The sequence below is a fragment of the Ranitomeya imitator genome, chromosome 6 (genome assembly GCF_032444005.1).
Source record: "Ranitomeya imitator isolate aRanImi1 chromosome 6, aRanImi1.pri, whole genome shotgun sequence".
In the NCBI taxonomy this organism is placed as follows: Eukaryota; Metazoa; Chordata; class Amphibia; order Anura; family Dendrobatidae; genus Ranitomeya; species Ranitomeya imitator.
The window spans coordinates 45849732-45871207 of NC_091287.1; the positions used below are offsets into that span (position 1 = coordinate 45849732).

General features: G+C 43.0%; 1 protein-coding gene across 1 annotated transcript in view; it reads left to right on the top strand.

Annotated features, from left to right (window-relative positions):
* MYO3A (myosin IIIA) overlaps positions 1 to 21476 on the top strand; it is a 173227-nt gene that overhangs the window by 11022 nt on the left and 140729 nt on the right. The window contains exons 3-6 of the mRNA XM_069732227.1: positions 4687 to 4791; positions 6325 to 6424; positions 7373 to 7449; positions 15524 to 15669. Coding sequence (XP_069588328.1) covers positions 4687 to 4791; positions 6325 to 6424; positions 7373 to 7449; positions 15524 to 15669 — 428 coding nt within the window. The remainder of the gene's footprint in view (positions 1 to 4686; positions 4792 to 6324; positions 6425 to 7372; positions 7450 to 15523; positions 15670 to 21476) is intronic.

The window sequence follows — 21476 nt, forward strand, 5'->3', positions numbered from 1 at the left end:
GATCGCAAAAAAAAAAAACAAAAAAAAAATCGCGATCTCTTTTTAATTTCTCTGTCCTCCGATGTGATCGCACATCAGAGGACAGAGAAAAGGGGTCCCAGGTGGCCCCCCAATACTCACCTAGCTCCCCCGATGCTCCTCGGGATAATCTTTGGGGTCTCGACTGCCGGGGGTAGCCGAGACCCCAAAGAGCATGATCGGGGTCGGTATTACCGACCCCTGTTTTGCGATCGCCGGTAATTAACTGTTTACCGGCGACCGCAAAAAAAAAAAAAAAAGTAAAGTGTAATTCTCTGTCCTCTGATGTGATCGCACATCAGAGGACAGAGAAATAGGGGGATTCGGGGACCCTAGCATACTCACCTAGGTCCCTGGATCCTCTTGCTGCTCCTCCTGGCCGCCGGCAGAAGAAAATGGCGGGCGCATGCCCAGTGCGCCCGCCATCTGTCTCCATCTGCCAGCCGGCAGGAGAACAGCAGTTGGGGCTAAAATTAGGGTTAGGGTTAGGGGTAGGGTTAGGGTTAGGGGTAGGGTTAGGGGTAGGGTTAGGGTTAGGGGTAGGGTTAGGGTTAGGGGTAGGGCTAGGGTTAGGGTTAGGGGTAGGGTTAGGGGTAGGGTTAGGGTTAGGGGTAGGGTTAAGGTTAGGGGTAGGGTTAGGGGTAGGGTTAGGGGTAGGGTTAGGGTTAGGGGTAGGGTTAGGGGTAGGGTTAGGGCTAGGGTTAGGGCTAGGGTTAGGGCTAGGGTTGGGGCTAAATTTAGGGTTAGGGTTGGGGCTAAATTTAGGGTTAGGGTTGGGGCTAAATTTAGGGTTAGGCTTCTTTCACACTTACGTCGGTACAGGGCCGTCGCAATGCGTCGGCCCGACATACCGACGCACGTTGTGAAAATTGTGCACAACGTGGGCAGCAGCTGTAGTTTTTCAAAGCATCCGCTGCCCAATCTATGTCCTGGGGAGGAGGGGGCGGAGTTACGGCCACGCATGCGCGGTCAGAAATGGCGGATGCGATGTACAAAAAAACGTTTCATTGAACGTTTTTTTGTGCCGACGCTCCGCCAAAACACAACTGATCCAGTGCACGATGGACGCGACGTGTGGCCATCCGTCACGATCCGTCGGCAATACAAGTCTATGGGCAAAAAACGCATCCTGCGGGCACATTTGCAGGATCCGTTTCTTGTCCAAAACGACGGATTGCGACGAAATGCCAAACAACGCAAGTGTGAAAGTAGCCTTAGGGCTAGGGTTAGGGTTGGGGCTAAAGTTAGGGCTAGGGTTGGGGCTAAAGTTAGGGTTAGAGCTGGGATTAGGGTTAGGGTTTGGATTAGGGTTGGTATTAGGGTTAGGGTTGGCATTAGGGTTACGCTTGGGATTAGGGTTAGGTTTGGGATTAGGGTTAAGGTTAGGGTTGTGATTAGGGGTGTATTGGGATTAGGGTTAGGTTTGAGGTCAGGGTTGAGATTAGGATTAGGGGTGTGTTGGATTTAGGGTTTTGATTAGGGTTATGGTTAGGGTTGACATTAGTGTTGTTTTGGGGTAAGGGTTGTGATTATGGTTAGGGTTAGTGATTAGGATTATGGATCAGGTTGGGATTAGGGTTAGGGGTGTGTTGGGGTTAGGGTTGGAGCTAGAATTGGGGGGTTTCCACTGTTTAGGTACATCAGGGGGTCTCCAAACACGACAGCCAATTTTGCGCTCAAAAAGTCAAATGGTGCTCCCTCCCTTCTGAGCTCTGCCGTGCGCCCAAACAGTGGGTTACCCCCACATATGGGGCATCAGCGTACTCGGGATAAATTGGACAACAACTTCTGGGGTCCAATTTCTCTTGTTACCCTTGTGAAAATAAAAACTTGGGGGCTACAATATCTTTTTTGTGGAAAAAAAATATTTTTTATTTTCACGACTCTGCATTCTAAACTTCTGTGAAGCACTTGGGCATTCAAAGTTCTCACCACACATCTAGATAAGTTCCTTGGGGGGTCTAGTTTCCAAAATGGGGTCACTTGTGGGGGGTTACTACAGTTTAGGTACATCAGGGGCTCTGCAATCGCAACATAATGCCCACAGACCATTCTATCAAAGTCTGCATTCCAAAAAGGCGCTCCTTCCCTTCCGAGCTCTGCCGTGCGCCCAAACAGTGGTTTACCCCCACATATGGTGCATCAGCGTACTCGGGATAAATTGGACAATAACTATTGCAGTCCAATTTCTCCTGTTACCCTTGTGAAAATAAAAACTTGGGGGCTACAATATCTTTTTTGTGGAAAAAAAAATATTTTTTATTTTCACGACTCTGCATTCTAAACTTCTGTGAAGCACTTGGGCATTCAAAGTTCTCACCACACATCTAGATAAGTTCCTTGGGGGGTCTAGTTTCCAAAATGGGGTCACTTGTGGAGGGTTTCTACTGGTTAGGTACATCAGGGGCTCTGCAAACGCAACATAATACCCGCAGACCATTCTATCAAAGTCTGCATTCCAAAACGGAGCTCCTTCCTTCCGAGCTCTGCCGTGCGCCCAAACAGTGGTTTACCCCCACATATGGGGTACCAGCATACTCAGGACAAATTGGACAACAACTTTTGGGGTCCAATTTCTCTTGTTACCCTTGTGAAAATAAAAACTTGGGGGCTAAAAAATCTTTTTTGTGGAAAAAAAAAATATTTTTTATTTTCACAGCTCTGCATTATAAACTTCTGTGAAGCACTTGGGCATTCAAGGTTCTCACCACACATCTAGATAAGTTCCATGGGGGGTCTAGTTTCCAAAATGGTGTCACTTGTGGGGGGTTTCCACTGTTTAGGCACATCAGGGGCTCTCCAAATGCGACATGGCATCCAATCTCAATTCCAGCCAATTCTACATTGAAAAAGTAAAACGGCACTCCTTCTCTTCCAAGCTCTGCGGTGCGCCCTAACAGTGGTTTACCCCCACATATTGGGTATCAGCGTACTCAGGAGAAATTGCACAACAACTTTTGTGGTCTAATTTCTCCTGTTACCCTTGTGAAAATAAAAATTTGTGGGCAAAAAGATCATTTTTGTAGAAAAAATGCGATTTTTTTTTTCACGGCTCTACATTATAAACTTCTGTGAAGCACATGGGGGTTCAAAGTGCTCACCACACATCTAGATATGTTCCTTAAGGGGTCTAGTTTCCAAAATGGTGTCACTTGTGGGGGGTTTCCACTGTTTAGGCACATCAGAGGCTCTCCAAACGCGACATCGCGTCCAATCTCAATTCCAGCCAATTCTACATTGAAAAAGTAAAACGGCGCTCCTTCACTTCCAAGCTCTGCGGTGCGCCCAAACAGTGGTCTACCCTCACATATGGGGTATCGACGTATTCAGGAGAAATCGCACAACAACTTTTGTGGTCTAATTTCTCCTGTTACCCTTGTGAAAATAAGAATTTGTGGGCGAAAAGATCATTTTTGTGTAAACAAAAGCGATTTTTTATTTTCACGGCTCTACGTTATAAACTTCTGTGAAGCACTTGGGGGTTCAAAGTGCTCACCACACATCTAGATAAGTTCCTTAAGGGGTCTAGTTTCCAAAATGGTGTCACTTGTGGGGGGTTTCTACTGTTTAGGCACATCAGTGGCTCTCTAAACGTGACATGGCATCCGATCTCAATTCCAGCCAATTCTGCATTGAAAAAGTCAAACGGCACTCCTTCACTTCCAAGCTCTGCGGTGCGCCCAAACAGTGGTTTACCCCCACATATGGGGTATTGGCGTATTCAGGAGAAATTGCATAACAAAATTTATGGTTACATTTCTGTTTTTACACTTGTGAAAATAAAAAAAATGGTTCTGAATTAAGATGTTTGCAAAAAAAAGTTAAATGTTCATTTTTTCCTTCCACATTGTTTCAGTTCCTGTGAAGCACGTAAAGGGTTAATAAACTTCTTGAATGTGGTTTTGAGAACCTTGAGGGGTGTAGTTTTTAGAATGGTGTCACACTTCGTTATTTTCTATCATATAGACCCCTCAAAATGACTTCAAATGTGATGTGGTCCCTAAAAAAAAATGGTGTTGTAAAAATGAGAAATTGCTGGTCAACTTTTAACCCTTATAACTCCCTAACAAAAAAAAATTTTGTTTCCAAAATTGTGCTGATGTAAAGTAGACATGTGGGAAATGTTATTTATTAACTATTTTTCATGACATATCTCTCTGATTTAAGGGCATAAAAATACAAAGTTTGAAAATTGCAAAATTTTAAAAATTTTCGCCATATTTCTGTTTTTTTCATAAATAATCGCAAGTAATATTGAAGAAATGTTACCACTAACATGAAGTACAATATGTCACGAAAAAACAATCTCAGAATCAGCGGGATCCGTTGAAGCGTTCCAGAGTTATAACCTCATAAAGTGACAGTGGTCAGAATTGCAAAAATTGGCCTGGTCATTAAGTACCAAATTGGCTCTGTCACTAAGGGGTTAAGCTGCGATTTTGCTGTAACAATACCAAATCGCAGACAAGTCGCATGCATGTGACCAGGAAAAGAAAATCGAACACATTTTGTAGCATTTGTGTCGCAATCGCGGGAGGTCACAATTTGCAATGTGACCCCATAGGAAATCATTAGATGCGATGGTGCAAGGAGACACTATGCTGTTGATGTTGATTGACACATGTCGTTGTGCAGCCCTGGCCTAAATCGTGATCTCGTCTTTTGCAGTTGTGCAATGGAGGATCCGTAACTGATTTAGCGAAAGGTCTTCTGAAGAGAGGAGAAAGAATGGATGAAGCCATCATTGCATACATTTTGCATGAAGCTCTTATGGTAAGAGGTGCAATTCCGACTGATACCATGTGTTACTATGCAATGTCATATCGAGTGTTTAGAGGCAGGTCTTTTATATGTTCTGATTTTCTCTGGCATTTATCATTGGGGCTAAGCTAACAGTAAGTAAGACAGATCCCTCTGCATAGAGCCAGATTACACAGTTGGTCCAGTGAGTTTGGACTAGGACCTAAAACTCTGCCCTTTAAGGCTACGTTCTCACGATGAGGTTTTGGTGAGTTATTGATGTTGCAGATTTTCTGGACCTTTTCAGCACCCATTAAAGGGAAGCCAAATCGTGAAAAAACACTATTAACCTGCAAATATGGGTTTAATCTGCAGGTTAATAGTGTTCTGAACCTGCCCGACGCCTGCACTTAGACCCCCGCTGCCGGCAGGAAGTGGACCTTTTTTTCCCCAGCAGTGTTTGGTTTCAGTCACAGGGGCGGCGCTGGTGTGGATTCAGTCACCGCTCTATGTATGGAAAGTGGCATCTGTAACTGCGCCTCCAGCACTGACTGACAGCCAGTCCTAATGCTGAGCTGCAGTCAGGCAGTGCGGGGCTGTGGTTACAGCCGCCGCTTTCTATACATAGAGCGCTCCCGAAATTGAAACCAAAATGCTGCCAGGTGTAATAAAGTTAATTTTCTCCCGCATAGGTCAAAGTGCAGGCGCCGGGCGGCCTGACAACCCTATTAACTTGCAACCTGGTTTACCCCCTATCTGCAGGTTAATAGGATTTTTTTTAGGTAATGGGTGCCCTTTAAGTAAAATAGGTGTCTTGCAAAAAAAATATGTAAAAAGACTCATCAAAAAAACCATCGTGGAAGTTTAGCCTAAAGGAGTTGCTCAGGTTAAAAAATAAAACAAAAACATGGCTCTTTTCTTCAAAAGGCAGAGCCCCACCTGTCTGCAGGTTGCGTTTATTATTACTGCTCAGCTCTATTGAAGTGAATAGAGCAGAAGATGCTAAACACAACCTGCAGAAGAAGGTGGCACTGTTTTTTTTGAAGAAGGCAGACTTTCTTTTATAGTTCTGGACAAGTCCTTTAAGTCGTGTATAGTTTTAAAATTTTCATCTACTTTTTTGATTATTGCAATGTGTTTCTCAAGACATCAGCTAAGTATAGAGTACTACAGCTAATGCTCCATGGGAGAAAACAGTGTAAATGAGCTATTACAGTATGAAAGCTCACAATTACCACCTAAAAGAGGTCACTACTCCATTAGGTAATGTATTGAGCCTTACAAGACCAGAGATAAACACCCATCCAGGAACTCAGCTACAAGCGCACTGTTTCGGCGTGTTTGCCTCTCATCAGTGTAAAGCCAAGTCTGATGGTTGAGTGCAACGACGTTAAGGCAACGTTTGGGAAGTACCAGTTCTTTTTAGGAGCAGAAAATGTATAAACAGGTCATATAAAGAAGTAATGTGCTGTAACCAGGTGAACACTGTGCACATAGGCGACATAGACAAATGTGTCTGTTATTCGTCTGATTCTTCTGCTGTTCAAAATTATTATTTTCTAAAAGGGCCTTCATCATTTACATAGCCATAAGACAATTCACCGTGACGTGAAGGGGAACAATATCCTACTAACCACAGAGGGAGGTGTCAAACTTGTGGATTTCGGTAAGTCTGTACAAGTTGTGTGCCCATTATAGCACAAGTATGAATGAGAAGAAGGCCCCAAAGCAAAGAGAAACGTGAGCCCCTAGTTTCAGTGCAGGTTCAAAACCACCTAGAACAGAGGCAAAGAGCTATTTCTACCTCCACTCTCTTTCCATTAACCTTAAAGGCGTTTTCCAGATTTACTATATTTATGACCTATACTCTGGAAAAATAATTAAAGGGGTTATCCACTATGCACACAACCCCTTCTGAATCCCTATGTTTCCCCCAGTAGTATAATAATAACACCTATACTCACCTCTGCTGCTGTTCTAATAGTGTTGGAACTGGCTCTCCCGAGGATTGCATGACATTGTAATGTCACACAATCCTTGTGGCCAATCAGTGCTGGCTTCAATCTCCTTTTCAATGGATGCAATTGAGGAAGGAAGGAAGTAGGAGCTGCGGCTGCTCTCTCACTTCCTCCAGATGTCTTAATTTGTCTGAAGAAAGGGAAATTGAAACAAACGCTGATTGGCTGCTGGTATTGCGTGACATAATAATGCCATGCGATCCCCGGGAGAGCCGGTGTCAACACCACTGGAACGGCGCTGGGATGAGTATAGGTGTTATTATTTTGCTGTGGGTAAACATAAGGATTCAGAAGGAGTTATCTGAGTGGAGGATAACCCTTTTAATATCAGATCGATGGGGGTCAGATACTTGGTGCCCACCCCCCCCCCCCAAAAAAAATCAGCTATTTTCAGAGTTGGAACAGCACAGCTCCATACACTGTGCAGTGGCCGTTCCCAGGTACTGCAGCCCAGCTCCTATTCTAAAAGTAATGGAAATGTGGCAGTCTCAGACAATATTAAAGGTTAGCAATGTATTTTGTTCCCTATATAATAAATGTTTTCATGGCTTTTAAAGGTCTTTATAAAAAATATTAACATTATGTAATTCCTGCAGGTGTATCAGCGCAGCTAAGTAACACTCGCCTCCATAGGAATACATCAGTGGGGACGCCTTTCTGGATGGCACCAGAGGTTGGTTACACTTTTTTATAAATTGATGTAACAATAACAGTTATAATAAAATAATACCGCATTAATGGCTGTACCATAAACAAGAAAATCATAACTATAGCACATGTTTAACTAATATAAATACTAATATTATCCTCTATGAAGAGTAAAAAATCAAGAACCGGAGAATTTTTTTTTTCCTTGTTAATACGAGTGGAAGCTCCATTTAAGCACTAAAATGATTCATTCAAGACGATTTCACGATTTCTTTATAACCTCAGACTGAACATAGTGGCTCCAGAAGACCAATGTTGTTCCTGCCGCTGTTCCCTACTTGTCATTTGTTACCAGTATTCCCAGTCACTCAATAAAACCTTTTTTTCAGCAATCTGAAAGATGACTAATTTTAATGATTGTTACCGCATTTTCTTTGCACACATAAACTTTTGCTTGGACGATTGGATTACCGTCGTGATTCTATAACAATTTTTTTTTTCAAATGTCGCTTTCTTTTTGTTATCATTTATGCATGTTCTTCGGTTTTGCAATTCAACAATTTTCTTTCCAGGAATCAAAGACCATAATAATAAAAGAAAGGTTTTATATCTGTATTGTACAATTTACAATATGTTAATATATTAAATCATTGAGTAGTGAGGGGGATTCGGGGAAGCAGTTATTTTTTTACTTTCGTTTTATTTATTTTATTTTCCCCAAAGCCCAGGCAAGATCATTGAAGACTTTACTATTTTGAGGTCACTGCTGTCATTGTCACTGCTAAGGCTGTCGTCTTACTATAGAGGTGGTCCTGAAAGGGGTGGTCCAAAATACAAATTCAATTTAATCCTAAATCTCTATTTAATGCCATAATCAAATCATTTTCCAAGATGCTTTAATTAAAATTTCCTATCCTTCCCTATCTGTGCTATATAACTGCTTTTCTTTTTTTTTTAATTATGCAAATTGTCTCTTCAGAGAGGAAGAGAGCTAGAACTCTAGTGCCACCTATTGGAAGGTAGCAATCCTACAAGTCAATGTCGACCCTTTAACGAGCCTTGTCACATGACTTAGGATAATAGCCAAACCAGAATCTCAATTTGCAGACACTGTGTTTTGGAGCACTGCCCCTCGTCAGTGCAGAGGAGCATTGCGGCTTTAAGTTGCCTCACCTCGGCATGCTTAGCATGTCGATCTCCGCAAGGAGAAATTATACTTTTTGGATAATGGTCTGACGCCTCTCAAACAGCCTAACCAGATCCCCGCTTTGCACTGACGAGGGGCAGTACCCCGAAACACAGTGTCTGCAAATTGAGATTCTGGTTTGGCTATTATCTTATCTATGTGACAAGGCTCGTTAAAGGGTCGACATTGACCTGTAGGATTCCTACCTTCCAATGGGTGGCACTAGAGTTCTAGCTCTCTTCCTCTCTGAAGAGACAATTTGCATAATTAGCATATTACCCAGAGGAGCATTGCGGCTTTAAGTCTCCTCATCTTGGCATGCTTAGCATGTCGATCTCCGCAAGGTGAAACAATATTTCTTTTTTTTATAACTTCCTTTTTGAGAATCCCAGTACATGCCAGTAGAATCAAATGAAGTGTCATCAGTGACATTCATTTCAGGGGCTGGATTAGTCCCTTTTACTTAATTTTTGGATGTCCACAATGACAGTGCACTCTCTTGATGGCTTAGGTCAGTGTTGTGAATTCTGTGCCTGAATTCAGTCCTGTGGTCACAAGTGGTACTGCAGCTTCTGGGCTTCCTCCCTCAGGTGTTCTGGTGAGCTCGTTGGCTGCCTTGTTATTTAACTCCACCTGATTCTGTCTTCCTTGCTCCTTGTCAATGTTCCAGTGTTGGATCTTAGCTTCTGGATCTTTCCTGTGGCCTGCTGCTCTGCTTAGATAAGTGCTTCTTTGCTTTTGTTGCTGTTTTTTTCTGTCCAGCTTGTCTTTTCGTTTTTGCTGGAAGCTCTGAGACGCAAAGGGTGTACCGCCGTGCCGTTAGTTCGGCACGGTGGGTCTTTTTGCCCCCTTTGCGTGGTTTTTGCTTTATGGTTTTTTGTAGACTGCAAAGTTCTCTTTGCTATCCTCGCTCTATCTAGAATATCGGGCCTCACTTTGCTGAATCTATTTCATCCCTACGTTTTGTCTTTTCATTTTGCTAACAGTCATTATATGTGGGGGGCTGCCTTTTCCTTTGGGGTATTTCTCTGAGGCTAGTCAGGCTTGTATTTCTATCTTCAGGCTAGTCAGTTCCTCAGGCTGTGCCGAGTTGCATAGGTAGTGTCAGGCGCAATCCACAGCTGCCTTTAGTTGTGTTTAGGATAGGTTCAGGTATTGCGGTCTACAGAGATTCCACGTCTCAGAGCTCGTTCTATTGTTTTTGGGTTATTGTCAGATTACTGTATGTGCTCTGATTACTGGCACACTGTGTTACTGGATTGCCTTCATAACAGTACAAGGAGCCCAACTAATGATTCTCAATAGAGGGAAAAAAGAAGTTCTGATATCATTTTTTTTTCTCAGCTTTGTGTTCAGTCTTTTTTTTCCCCTAGACATTAGGGTGCTTCAGGACACAGCTGTGGACATGGATATTCAGGCTCTGTGCTCTTCAATGGATAATCTCGTTATAAATGTACAAAAGATTCAAGATACAATTGATCAGAAATCTATGCTAGAACCAAGAATTCCTATTCCTGATTTGTTTTTTGGTGATAGAACTAAGTTTCTGAGCTTCAAAAACAATTGTAAGCTATTTCTGGCCTTGAAACCTCATTCTTCTGGTAATTCAGTTCAACAGGTTTTGATTATTATTTCTTTTTTGCGCGGCGACCCTCAGGACTGGGCATTTTCTCTTGCGCCAGGAGACCCTGCATTGAGTGGTGTCGATGCGTTTTTCCTGGCGCTCGGATTGCTGTACGATGAGCCTAATTCAGTGGATCAGGCTGAGAAAAATTTGCTGGCTTTGTGCCAGGGTCAGGATGATATAGAAGTATATTGTCAGAAATTTAGGAAGTGGTCAGTACTCACTCTGTGGAATGAATCTGCGCTGGCAGCTTTGTTCAGAAAGGGTCTCTCTGAGGCTCTTAAGGATGTCATGGTGGGTTTTCCTATGACTGCTGGTTTGAATGAGTCTATGTCTTTGGCCATTCAGATCGGTCGTCGCTTGCGCGAGCGTAAATCTGTGCACCATCTGGCGGTATTGTCTGAGATTAAACCTGAGCCTATGCAGTGCGATAGGACTATGACCAGAGTTGAACGGCAAGAACACAGACGTCTGAATGGGCTGTGTTTCTACTGTGGTGATTCCACTCATGCTATTTCTGATTGTCCTAAGCGCACTAAGCGGTTCGATAGGTCTGCCGTCATTGGTACTGTACAATCCAAATTCCTTCTGTCCATTACCTTGTTATGCTCTTTGTCATCGTATTCTGTCATGGCGTTTGTGGATTCAGGCGCTGCCCTGAATCTGATGGATTTGGATTATGCTAAACGTTGTGGGTTTTTCTTGGAGCCTTTGCGGTGTCCTATTCCGTTGAGAGGAATTGATGCTACACCTTTGGCCAAGAATAAACCTCAGTACTGGGCCCAGCTGACCATGTGCATGGCTCCTGCACATCAGGAAGTTATTCGCTTTCTGGTGCTACATAATCTGCATGATGTGGTCGTGTTGGGGTTGCCATGGCTACAAACCCATAATCCAGTATTGGATTGGAACTCTATGTCGGTATCCAGCTGGGGTTGTCAGGGGGTACATGGTGATGTTCCATTTTTGTCTATTTCGTCATCCACTCCTTCTGAGGTCCCAGAGTTCTTGTCTGATTATCAGGATGTATTTGAGGAGCCCAAGTCCGATGCCCTACCTCCGCATAGGGATTGTGATTGTGCTATCAATTTGATTCCTGGTAGTAAATTCCCTAAAGGTCGTTTATTTAATTTATCCATGCCTGTACACACCGCTATGCGCAGTTATGTGAAGGAATCCCTGGAGAAGGGACATATTCGCCCATCGTCATCACCACTGGGAGCAGGGTTCTTTTTTGTAGCCAAGAAGGATGGTTCGCTGAGACCGTGTATTGATTACCGCCTTCTTAATAAGATCACTGTTAAATTTCAGTATCCCTTGCCATTGTTATCTGACTTGTTTGCTCGGATTAAGGGGGCTAGTTGGTTCACTAAGATAGATCTTCGTGGTGCGTATAATCTGGTGAGAATCAGGCAAGGAGATGAATGGAAAACGGCATTTAATACGCCCGAGGGTCATTTTGAGTATCTAGTGATGCCGTTCGGACTTGCCAATGCTCCATCTGTTTTTCAGTCTTTTATGCATGACATCTTCCGTGAGTATCTGGATAAATTCCTGATTGTTTACTTGGATGACATTTTGATCTTCTCAGATGATTGGGAGTCTCATGTGAAGCAGGTCAGAATGGTTTTCCAGGTCCTGCGTGCTAATTCTTTGTTCGTGAAGGGATCAAAGTGTCTCTTCGGTGTGCATAAAGTTTCATTTTTGGGGTTCATCTTTTCCCCTTCTACTATCGAGATGGATCCGGTTAAGGTCCAAGCCATCCAGGATTGGACTCAGCCGACATCTCTGAAAAGTCTGCAAAAGTTCCTGGGCTTTGCTAATTTTTATCGTCGCTTCATCTGTAATTTTTCTAGCATTGCCAAACCATTGACCGATTTGACCAAGAAGGGTGCTGATTTGGTTAATTGGTCTTCTGCTGCCGTGGAAGCTTTTCAGGAGTTGAAGCGTCGTTTTTGTTCTGCCCCTGTGTTGTGTCAACCAGATGTTTCTCTTCCGTTCCAGGTCGAGGTTGATGCTTCTGAGATTGGAGCAGGGGCGGTTTTGTCACAGAGAGGTTCTGGTTGCTCAGTGTTGAAACCATGTGCTTTCTTTTCCAGGAAGTTTTCTGCTGCTGAGCGTAATTATGATGTGGGCAACTGAGAGTTGCTGGCCATGAAGTGGGCATTCGAGGAGTGGCGTCATTGGCTTGAAGGAGCTAAGCATCGCGTGGTGGTATTGACTGATCATAAGAACCTTACTTATCTCGAGTCTGCCAAGCGCTTGAATCCTAGACAGGCCCGTTGGTTGTTATTTTTTGCTCGCTTCGATTTTGTGATTTCGTACCTTCCGGGCTCTAAAAATCTGAAGGCGGATGCTCTGTCTAGGAGTTTTGTGCCCGACTCTCCGGGTTTATCTGAGCCGGCGAGTATCCTCAAGGAAGGAGTCATTGAGTCTGCCATCTCCCCTGATTTGCGGCGAGTGTTGCAAAAATTTCAGGCTAATAAACCTGATCGTTGTCCGGCCGAGAAACTGTTCGTCCCTGATAGGTGGACTAGTAAAGTTATCTCTGAACTTCATTGTTCGGTGTTGGCTGGTCATCCAGGAATCTTTGGTACCAGAGAGTTAGTGGCTAGATCCTTCTGGTGGCCATCTCTGTCACGGGATGTACGTACTTTTGTGCAGTCCTGTGGGATTTGTGCTAGGGCTAAGCCCTGCTGTTCACGTGCCAGTGGGTTGCTTTTGCCCTTGCCGGTCCCGAAGAGGCCTTGGACACATATTTCGATGGATTTCATTTCTGACCTTCCCGTTTCTCAAAAGATGTCAGTCATTTGGGTGGTCTGTGATCGCTTTTCTAAAATGGTTCATCTGGTGCCCTTGGTTAAATTGCCTTCCTCCTCTGATTTGGTGCCTTTGTTCTTCCAGCATGTGGTTCGTTTGCATGGCATTCCTGAGAATATTGTTTCTGACAGAGGTTCCCAGTTTGTTTCAAGGTTCTGGCGAGCCTTTTGTGGTAGGATGGGCATTGACCTATCTTTTTCCTCGGCTTTCCATCCTCAGACTAATGGCCAAACCGAACGAACCAATCAGACCTTGGAAACATATCTGAGATGTTTTGTTTCTGCAGACCAGGATGATTGGGTGTCCTTTTTGCCGTTGGCTGAGTTCGCCCTTAATAATCGGGCCAGCTCGGCTACCTTGGTCTCTCCATTTTTCTGCAATTCTGGGTTCCATCCTCGTTTCTCTTCAGGACAGGTTGAGTCTTCGGACTGTCCTGGTGTGGATTCTGTGGTGGACAGGTTGCAGCAGATCTGGACTCAGGTAGTGGACAATTTGACCTTGTCCCAGGAGAAGGCTCAACTTTTCGCTAATCGCAGACGCCGTGTGGGTCCCCGACTTCGTGTTGGGGATCTGGTTTGGTTATCTTCTCGTCATATTCCTATGAAGGTTTCCTCTCCTAAATTTAAACCTCGTTTTATTGGTCCGTATAGGATTTCTGAGATTCTCAATCCTGTGTCCTTTCGTCTGACCCTCCCGGACTCCTTTTCCATACATAATGTATTCCATAGCTCGTTGTTGCGGAGATACGTGGCACCTATGGTTCCATCTGTTGAGCCTCCTGCCCCTGTTTTGGTGGAGGGGGAATTGGAGTATGTTGTGGAGAAAATTTTGGATTCTCGTGTCTCTAGACGGAAACTCCAGTATCTGGTTAAATGGAAGGGTTATGCTCAGGAAGATAATTCCTGGGTTTTTGCCTCTGATGTCCATGCTCCAGATCTTGTTCGTGCCTTTCATGTGGCTCATCCTGGTCGGCCTGGGGGCTCTGGTGAGGGTTCGGTGACCCCTCCTCAAGGGGGGGGTACTGTTGTGAATTCTGTGGCTGAATTCAGTCCTGTGGTCACAAGTGGTACTGCAGCTTCTGGGCTTCCTCCCTCAGGTGTTCTGGTGAGCTCGTTGGCTGCCTTGTTATTTAACTCCACCTGATTCTGTCTTCCTTGCTCCTTGTCAATGTTCCAGTGTTGGATCTGAGCTTCTGGATCTTTCCTGTGGCCTGCTGCTCTGCTTAGATAAGTGCTTCTTTGCTTTTGTTGCTGTTTTTTTCTGTCCAGCTTGTCTTTTCGTTTTTGCTGGAAGCTCTGAGACGCAAAGGGTGTACCGCCGTGCCGTTAATTCAGCACGGTGGGTCTTTTTGCCCCCTTTGCGTGGTTTTTGCTTTAGGGTTTTTTGTAGACTGCAAAGTTCTCTTTGCTATCCTCGCTCTATCTAGGATATCGGGCCTCACTTTGCTGAATCTATTTCATCCCTACGTTTTGTCTTTTCATTTTGCTAACAGTCATTATATGTGGGGGGCTGCCTTTTCCTTTGGGGTATTTCTCTGAGGCTAGTCAGGCTTGTATTTCTATCTTCAGGCTAGTCAGTTCCTCAGGCTGTGCCGAGTTGCATAGGTAGTGTCAGGCGCAATCCACAGCTGCCTTTAGTTGTGTTTAGGATAGGTTCAGGTATTGCGGTCTACAGAGATTCCACGTCTCAGAGCTCGTTCTATTGTTTTTGGGTTATTGTCAGATCACTGTATGTGCTCTGATTACTGGCACACTGTGTTACTGGATTGCCTTCATAACAGGTCAGTAGTAATGAGCTGGCAACAGAGCGCACTGTCAGTTGGCACTGTTAGACCAATACCTAGTTTGCAGAGACCATCGCTGCCCTCACACGTGACATCGTGTCAGTGCCTGCTCTCCCAGTGCTTGCATCACATTGTTATGTCACGAGAGCCCTGCAGTCAAACAATGGTCTCTTCCATCTGACTTTCTTCGGACAAAACTGACACCCAGAAGACAATAGATATGCTGCTGCTTTCGGCTTTTCCGGGATGTCAGTAACATCTGAAGGTAGTGAAAGAGAAGCTTCTGCTGGGCTTGCGTGACATAACAATGTCATGAGAGCCCCGGGAGAGCAGACAACGACATCACAGTAAAGAAGTCCGCATTAAAGGTGAGAAGAGCTGTTATTATTTTACATGGGGAAAAGTGATTGAAAAATACATTGAAAAATCACGCATCTGTTGGGGAACAAGGAAAGCTTGAAAAAAAAAGAGGATGTCCTCCCATGAATAAATAGCTTGACCTTTTTGTCTCTGGTCAATAGATTTCCATATTATGGAATAAAGATATTTAAGATTTAATAAAAATGATTCATAAGTAAGACACAATCATTAATAGTGAAAATTCTGTAGATATTTTCAGAATTTTATGTCCCAGGATTCATTGAAAGAAAATGAAAGACAACAGTTTGTTTTCATTGTTTTGATAGGTCATAGCATGTGAACAGCAAGTGGATACAACATATGATGGCAGATGTGATGTCTGGTCTGTAGGCATTACCGCCATAGAACTAGGAGATGGCGATCCTCCCCTAGCAGACTTGCATCCTATGAGAGCCCTCTTTAAGATACCAAGGTACTGTGCTAAATTAAAGGTGGCGGACAATTTTTCTTTACTTAAGTGCGTGTATTTGGCGCTAAAAATAATTTTTGCAATTCAATGTAATTAAAAATGTTGCACTGTTTTGCCTTTTCAGACTCTTTGTTTTCCTGCATCTTCAACTTTGACTGTGGTCTGTTGTCATACGTCAGCTGAGAGGAGCTCAGAAAAAAAAACAGATTAAAGAGTTCCAAACAATACCATTAAACAATCAGAACGATTGACTGATGGTTTCTCAGTTTTGTACATTCTGCAGTTAGAAGTAGTAAGTGTAACACAGAAGCTAAGAAAGGCGGATGCTGCAAATGTTTTAATGAGACCAATTACAAAAATGATTTTCAGCTAAGAAAAATAGATGCATTTAAGTAAAAAAACAAATTGTCCCCAAAAGTGAACATCCCCTTTAAAGATATGTGATAAGCTGATCTCAAGTCCTAGTTTTGGGCGCCAACAAATCCTGAGTACGGAGCTCTGAAGTGTTCCTTTTTGAAAAAGCAATAGCTGGGCATGCATGACACTAATCCATTTATTGTCTATGGGACTGCGCTGTACTCGCGTATCTGCGGCAATAATGTACACAGGGAATGGAGCGGTGGTGCGCATGCTTGACTCCCGCTTTACTCAAACTGGGATAAGTGGAGGTCTCAGCTGTGAAGGGATTCTGAGCAAGTTATTACCCATCCCATGGATAGGTGATAATGGTCAAGCTTGTTACAACCTGGAAAACTTTAGGCAAATCCATCGCACTGTGTTATGTCCAATGCTGCACTCAAAGGGGTTGTCCAAGGCTATTATATTTTTAATAACTATGGGTCTAAGTCTATGGCTGCTGTCACACTAGGCGTAGGGAAATACGGTCCGTATTTTACAGGCGTAATACGCTAAAATGATCCCAAAAGAGTGATCCGCATTCCACACGAGGATGCGATTTTTTTCTCTAAAAATTATCCATGTGTCACCCGTATAGCATCCGTACATAAAATGTTAAAAAAACAGACAATGTGATTTTCTGGATTTTTTTTTCTCAGTTTGTCTCCCATAGTTGAGGTCTACCTATGATGTAAATTACAGACGCCTCTCATCTTTTTAAGTGGTGGAACTTGCACTATTGCTGACTGACTAAATACTTTTTTGCCCCACTGTATATATATATATATATATATATATATATATATATATATATATATATATATATATATATATATCAGTGAGACACATATATATTTATATTTAATACAGCTTTAGATAGCTTAAAAGTCGGTAATTCAATTGCCGACTTTTGCTATCTCGTTCCCAAACCCGACATGATATGAGACATGGTTTACATACAGTAAACCATTTAATGTCCCTTTTTTTTGCATATTCCTCACTACTAGGGTTGAGCGAAACGGGTCGAACATTTTCAAAAGTCGCCGACTTTTGGCTAAGTCGGGGTTTCATGAAACCCGATCCGACCCCTGTGCGGGGTCGGCCATGCGGTACGCGACTTTCGCGCCAAAGTCGCGTTTCAATGACGCGAAAAGCGCCATTTCTCAGCCAATGAAGGTAAACGCAGAGTGTGGGCAGCGTGATGACATAGGTCCTGGTCCCCACCATCTTTGAGAAGGGCATTGCAGTGATTGGCTTGCTGTCTGCGACGTCACAGGGGCTATAAAGAGGCGTTCCCGCCGACCGCCATCTTACTGCTGCTGATCTGAGCTTAGGGAGAGGTTGCTGCCGCTTTGTCAGAAGCAGGGATAGCGTTAGGCAGGGTCCATTAACCACAAAACCGCTTGTGCTGCAGCGATTTGCACTGTCCAACACCACCCTCGGTGTGCAGGGACAGTGGAAGTTTTTTTTTTTTTTTTCCCCCTCAGCGCTGTAGCTCATTGGGCTGCCCTAGAAGGCTCCCTGATAGCTGCATTGCTGTGTGTACGCCGCTGTGCAAACCAACTGCTTTTTTCAAAGCACAAATCCTCTTGTTCCTTCCTTTCTGCACAGCTATCTTTTTTGTTTGTCCACACTTTTTATTTCATTTGTGCATCAGTCCACTCCTTATTGCTGCCTGCCATACCTGGCTGAGATTACTGCAGGCAGGGAGATAGTAGCTGCCTGCCATACCTGGCTGAGATTACTGCAGGCAGGGAGATAGTAATTGTAGGACATTCCCTGTTTTTTTTTTTTTTTGGTGGGAGATTAAGATTGGCAATTTGGCATTTCTGCTAGAGTGCCATCCCTGTGTGTGCCATCTCTCTCACATAGTGGGCCATAGAAAGCCTTTTCATTTTTCTGTATTTTTTTTTGTGGGGTGTATAAATTCTCCCTGATAAAAATACAGTGGGAGATTAATATTAGCCTTTGGGCTTGTGTGCCAGTCCTGAGTGTGCCATCTCTCTCACAAATAGTGGGCCATAGAAAGCCTATTTTATTTTTTTTGGGGTTTTATAAATTCTCCCTGAAAAAAAGGGAGATTAATATTGGCCTCTGGGCTTGTGTGCCAGTCCTGAGCGTGCCATCTGTGCCAGCCCTGAGCGTGCCATCTCTCTCACAAATAGTGGGCCATAGAAAGCCTATTTAATTTTTTTTTTGGTTTTATAAATTCTCCCTGAAAAAAAGGGAGATTAATATTGGCCTCTGGGCTTGTGTGCCAGTTGTGAGCGTGCCATCTGTGCCAGTCCTGAGCGTGCCATCTCTCTCACAAATAGTGGGCCATAGAAAGCCTATTTAATTTTTTTTTTGGTTTTATAAATTTTCCCTGAAAAAAGGGAGATTAATATTGGCCTCTGGGCTTGTGTGCCAGTTGTGAGCGTGCCATCTGTGCCCGCCCTGAGCGTGCCATCTCTCTCACAAATAGTGGGCCATAGAAAGCCTATTTAATTTTTTTTTTTGGTTTTATAAATTCTCCCTGAAAAAAAGGGAGATTAATATTGGCCTCTGGGGTTGTGTGCCAGTTGTGAGCGTGCCATCTGTGCCAGTCCTGAGCGTGCCATCTCTCTCACAAATAGTGGGCCATAGAAAGCCTATTTAATTTTTTTTTTTGGTTTTATAAATTCTCCCTGAAAAAAAGGGAGATTAATATTGGCCTCTGGGCTTGTGTGCCAGTTGTGAGCGTGCCATCTGTGCCAGTCCTGAGCGTGCCATCTCTCTCACAAATAGTGGGCCATAGAAAGCCTATTTAATTTTTTTTTTTGGTTTTATAAATTCTCCCTGAAAAAAAGGGAGATTAATATTGGCCTCTGGGCTTGTGTGCCAGTTGTGAGCGTGCCATCTGTGCCAGTCCTGAGCGTGCCATCTCTCTCACAAATAGTGGGCCATAGAAAGCCTATTTAATTTTTTTTTTGGTTTTATAAATTTTCCCTGAAAAAAGGGAGATTAATATTGGCCTCTGGGCTTGTGTGCCAGTTGTGAGCGTGCCATCTGTGCCAGTCCTGAGCGTGCCATCTCTCTCACAAATAGTGGGCCATAGAAAGCCTATTTAATTTTTTTTTTGGTTTTATAAATTCTCCCTGAAAAAAAGGGAGATTAATATTGGCCTCTGGGCTTGTGTGCCAGTTGTGAGCGTGCCATCTGTGCCAGTCCTGAGCGTGCCATCTCTCTCACAAATAGTGGGCCATAGAAAGCCTATTTAAATATTTTTTTGGTTTTATAAATTCTCCCAGAAAAAAAGGGAGATTAATATTGGCCTCTGGGCTTCTGTGCCAGTCCTGAGCGTGCCATCTGTGCCAGTCCTGAGCGTCCCATCTCTCTCACAAATAGTGGGCCATAGAAAGCCTATTTTTTTTTTTGGGGGGGTTTTAGAAATTCTCCCTGAAAAAAAAAGGGAGATTAATATTGCCCTTTGGGCTTGTGTGCCAGTACTAAGCGTGCCATCTCTCTCTCTCTCTCTCTCAGTCAGTGGGCCATAGAACGCCTATTTTTGGTTTTATTTGTTTTCTAAATTCTCCCTGAAAAAATCATTTTATTTTATTTGGTTTCTAAATTCTTCCTGATAAAATCATATTTTTTTTATTATTTTTTTTTCTAAAGTCTCCCTGAAAAAAACAAAACAAAAAAAAAAACAAAAAAAACAGTGGGGGATTAATATTGGCCTTTCTGCTTGTGTGCCAGTCTTGACTCCTGTGTGCGTCATCTCTCACTCAGTGGGCCATAGAACGCCTATTTTTTGTTTTATTAGTTTTATAAATTCTCCCTGAAAAAATCATTTTATTTTATTTGGTTTCTAAATTCTTCCTGATAAAATCATATTTTTTTTATTATTTTTTTTTCTAAAGTCTCCCTGAAAAAAAAAAAAAAAAAACAGTGGGAGATTAATATTGGCCTTTCTGCTTGTGTGCCAGTCTTGACTCCTGTGTGCGTCATCTCTCAGTCAGTGGGCCATAGAACGCCTATTTTTGGTTTTATTTGTTTTATAAATTCTTCCTGAAAAAATCATTTTATTTTATTTGGTTTCTAAATTCTTCCTGATAAAATCATATTTTTTTTATTATTTTTTTTTCTAAAGCCTCCCTGAAAAAAAAAAAAAAAAAACAACCAAAAAAAACAGTGGGAGATTAATATTGGCCTTTCTGCTTGTGTGCCAGTCTTGACTCCTGGGTGTGCCATCTCTCTCTCTCTCTCTCTCTCTCTCTCTCCAATTGTGGTCCATAGAAAGCCTATATTTTATTTCCTTGATTTGGGTTCCAAAATCTACCAGAGAAAATAACTACATCAATCATTGGTAGAAAAATATTGGCCTCTGGGTTTGTGTGCCACTCCTGACTCCTGTGTGCGTCATCTCTCAGTCAGTGGGCCATAGAACGCCTATTTTTGTTTTTATTTGTTTTATAAATTCTCCCTGAAAAAATCATTTTATTTTATTTGGTTTCTAAATTCTTCCTGATAAAATCATATTTTTTTTATTATTTTTTTTTCTAAAGTCTCCCTGAAAAAAAAAACAAAAAAAAAAACAAACCCCCCCAAAAAATGGGAGATTAATATTGGCCTTTCTGCTTGTGTGCCAGTCTTGACTCCTGGGTGTGCCATCTCTCTCTCTCTCTCTCTCTCTCTCTCCAATTGTGGTCCATAGAAAGCCTATATTTTTTTTCCTTGATTTGGGTTCCAAAATCTACCAGAGAAAATAACTCCATCAATCATTGGTAGAAAAATATTGGCCTCTGGGCTTGTGTGCCACTCCTGATTCCTGTGTGCGTCATCTCTCACTCAGTGGCCCATAGAAAGCATATAGTTTGTTACATTTGTTTTCTAAATTCTCCCTGCAAAAATCTATTTTTTTTTTTTTTTTGGGGTTTCTAAAGTGTTCCTGAAAAAAATAAAAATAAAAAAAAAATAATAGTGTGACATTAATATTAACATTTGTGCTTCAGTGACAGTCCTGCGTGTGGGGCATCTCTCTAATTTGCAGCCACCAAAAACAGAGTGTGTAACATTGGGCCTGATTTTCGCTGTGGTCTCACCAACCTGTAAAGGGGTAGCTAAATCATACTGAAGTTATAGCTCACCGTGTAAGTTGTGTGACTGCAACAAATAACGTTAGTTTGGTTACGTTTTTAAAACAATGAGGAAGTCTAGTGGAAGAGGTCGTGGCCGGGGGCGTTCATTGTCAGCTGGTAATGAGGGTAGTGGTAGTGGTGGAGCATCAGGTGGTCGTGGGGAAAAAAATATTGCACCTAAGTCTGGAGCTGTGGAGCCAGGTTCGTCGTCCGGCTACACAAGGCCTCGAACGCTCCCTTTTCTGGGATTAGGAAAACCGCTTTTAAAGCCGGAGCAGCAAGAGCAAGTTTTGGCTTATCTTGCTGACTCAGCCT